Here is a 3,604-nt window from a genome sequence, read left to right as displayed (position 1 = left end):
TGGCATGTCGTAACTAAGGAGTACGCCGCCATCTTAACTTTCTAAAAACCATAAATCTTATTTCATTTGCATATCTATAAATACTTGAATTGGATTGGACAATTGGAATTTTTCTCTTGGTTTACACTTCGATAAACCATGTTTCCGAAACTACTTTCGTAATCTATTCATGCGCGATACACATTCTTGCAAGGATACTGGGATTTTCAGCAAATTGAGATTTTAAAACAATTTGCATAACAGTTGTTTCAATTCGAATGCATATATAACAAAAAAAATAATAAATAAATGCGAAATGTATAAAAATAAAATTTTAATAAAATTACGCGAAATTTCAGGAAGGATTTGGCGAATTTACGTCATGGCAAAACACGACGTCACACGAATGAAAATTTTTCAGGGAAAGATTATTTCGTTACGTGTACGCTTCAAATTCGGATAACATCTAATTAAAATGAAGTTTTTGAGGTAGGTGCTATTTCATTTTAGATTCTGATGCATTTATCGGACATTTATGTTTTTTGGAAAGTCAAGATGGCGGCGTACTCCTTAGTTACGACATGCCATTGTGCTTTTGATGGTAAATATAGTAGCCGTCAAACAAATAATTTAAATTAATAATGGCGTATGTTTCGCTGAAGAATTATAAGGATTAAACACATTTTTTCTAGAGGTTATTGATGTGTATATATCAGTTTGTGAGTTAATTGCCCCGGTTTACACATCAATAACCTCTAGAAAAAATGTGTTTAATCCTATAATAACGACATTTTGAGACCAAATTCAGTTTTTCATGTCCGGGTTTTTTCGAGAGCAGTCCGGGCTTTTTCGACTGTGTCCTTTTTTTATCGAGTGATTATACACATTTCTTATAGCTAAAAATGTTAAAAACTATAAATTAAAGGCTCAAATTAAGTACTTTCAAGGCACATGGTTTATCAACACTTGCATTTTATCATGAAACAAGTATATCTATCGTTCATTTGTATATATTCTTTTTCTCACATCTTATAAATTGCATGTACAGTATATATCCGTGATGTCAACAATTTAATGTGAGTGTTCCGGACATATAGCCCCAACGGACGCAATTACGACTGGACACAATTACGAACGATTTTGAATGTTTGGCCTCTGAAATAATTTCTATGCATAATAATAAATAAATATTTATATAACCATAAACCCCACTAAAATGCTCGTGTAATCGTGAAATTTAATGCATGCGCACTTGGTAGATGTTTCAGACGACGACAAAAGTCATTTTGTAAACATCGAAAGAAAATCACGACTTCCTAGAATTTACATTAAAAGAATGTAAGTGTACTTAGCCTTCTTTTGTCTATATATAGAAAGAAAAATATCTCCTGATTCTATTCATATGCTGTGTGACCTGTAGTTTGCCGAAATAACCCCAAAATTAACGTTTTCCCCGACTCCGGTGACCCTAAACATTGTCAAAAGAGTAAACAATAACTTTATAGAAAAGTCCCAAGGACTCCGAAAATAATGTACGTCACTTTATGGGGATGAATGAAGGAAAGATTTGAATGTGTACCTTTATAAAAAGCTGTACTAACTAAACAAATAACGAAAAAACATGATTTTGCAATTTTGATAACAGAGAAATCAGAAAAAATATGTGGTAAATGTCAAGCCTATCTGAGTGTCTAGATATACAATTATGAAAAATTAGTACCATGCAACTAAATAATAACATCATTTGAGTCTTGAAAAGGTATGAAATGCAAATCTAATTTTCTCTTCTTTTGTAGATGTCAAAGAAAAAAAGACCAAAAACAAGACCAAACTAATTTAATAGCTGCAGTTAGGGCTGTCAATAGAGGGAAAAGTTTATCAGCCACAGCAAGACTTTACGGTGTCCCCAAAACAACACTGTATGACTACAGTAAAGGTCGCCTCCGAGGATGTACAACAAGACCAGGAAGGAAACTGTCCCTCACTATGGCAGAAGAACAATCCCTCATTAATTACATTAAATATATGGCAGATATAGGGAGACCTCTCACTATTATGGTGCTGAAAAAATTTGCCACTGCAATTTTGAGGAGAAAAGATCATGATACACAGATAGACAAGAACAAAGGACCAAGTGACAAGTGGTGCCAGAGATTTAGAAAGCGACATCCAGAGATAAAACTTCGAAAACCAGACAAAGCATCCAATCCAAGAATGGAAGTGACAAGAGAAGACATTGAGGAGTATTATGACTTATTAGAAAGTACAATAGATAGCCTGGGACTTAAAGACAAACCAGAATGTATTTTTAACTGTGATGAGACAGGTATAGTGGAAAGGAGGTAATTAGAGGAAAGGTTCTTATAAAAAGCTCACAGCATCCATATCAAGAGATTATGAATGCGGGCGGAGGTCATCTATCTATTAATATGGCTATTTCTGCAGCAGGTAATTGTTTGCCATTGATGCTTATAGTTGCCAAACACATGCCCCGTAATCTTGATGGTTTACCTAGAGACTAGATGCTAGAACTCTCAAAGAAAGGCTATATGAACGGGGATCTATTCCTTACATGGTTTAAGGATTTGTTTATATCACACTGTGGAAGGCAAAGGCCAGTTATTTTGATCATGGATAACTTAGTCTCACATCTTTCACCTGACATTATAGATGTTGCAAAAAGAAACAGAATAGAGCTGCTCTGCCTACCCCCAAACTTAACTCATCTGTTCCAGCCATTAGATGTGGCAGTGTTCCACAAATTTAAAGGGGAATACAGCAAACTCATGAACCAGCTCAGATACTCATTCACAAGCATTCCAAGGGAAAAGGTACCACATGTTGTTAAATTTGCACTAAATGCTATGTGTCCTCAAGACTATATTACTGCATTCCGTCGTGCAGGCATAAGACCAGTAAATAGGTCCATGGTCTTAGAGAGTGGTAAGCAGGCACTAAGAAGTCGACAGGAAATTGAAAATCCTGGGACATTAGTCGACATTGGAATAATTCCAGAAGCTTTAATTGACATTTTCCCTGTTTGTCCAGAGAAATCGAAGACTAAAAGATCAACGTGTAAAGGTGCACGATTGATTACTGCAGATAAACAAACTGACCAAGAAAATCCTTACAACCCTTAACCTCAAATCCCAGAGAACCTGAAGAGCCAATTCTATCGTCTTCTTCTGTTCAACCTCTTAAAAGAACTAGGTCAAGTAGTAGATCATAACCTGCAAAAAAGAGTAAATCGAACGAAAATTCAAGAACAAGGTCTGTCAAAAAGGTTCAAGATAAGGATCAGTATGTTGAAGTTCATTTAGATGATGGAATTTGTGAAGTTTGCATGCTAAATGATCGATTAGAATGGGTCGGTTGTGACATGTGTACCAGATGGTACAATTATGAGTGTCTCCCACATTCTGTACAAACTGAGGTTGATTTCAGTATTGTCACAGGATCTTACTGGCACTGTACCAGATGTGATGAGGAATAGAATATTACATTTAATAACAATTATTTACATCTATACCAAAGTAACAATTTGTTGATGTTGAAATATTGATAAAAAAATTATATGGTCACTAACCATAATGCTTTGCTCCTAAGAAGGAGGAATTTTCATATA

General features: G+C 35.0%; 1 protein-coding gene across 1 annotated transcript; it reads left to right on the top strand.

Moving 5' to 3' along the window:
- The first annotated feature begins 1,965 nt into the window (after positions 1-1,965).
- LOC143061997 (uncharacterized) lies at positions 1,966-3,119 on the top strand. Its single transcript, XM_076233850.1, has 2 exons — positions 1,966-2,305; positions 2,524-3,119. The coding sequence occupies exons 1-2, from the start codon at positions 1,966-1,968 to the stop codon at positions 3,117-3,119; spliced, it is 936 nt and encodes a 311-aa protein (XP_076089965.1).
- Positions 3,120-3,604: the final 485 nt, after the last annotated feature.

The sequence above is a fragment of the Mytilus galloprovincialis genome, chromosome 2, assembly GCF_965363235.1.
Source record: "Mytilus galloprovincialis chromosome 2, xbMytGall1.hap1.1, whole genome shotgun sequence".
Lineage (NCBI taxonomy): Eukaryota > Metazoa > Mollusca > Bivalvia > Mytilida > Mytilidae > Mytilus > Mytilus galloprovincialis.
Note: the sequence above shows the minus strand (reverse complement) of the source record. Positions and strands in the feature narration are given on the sequence as shown.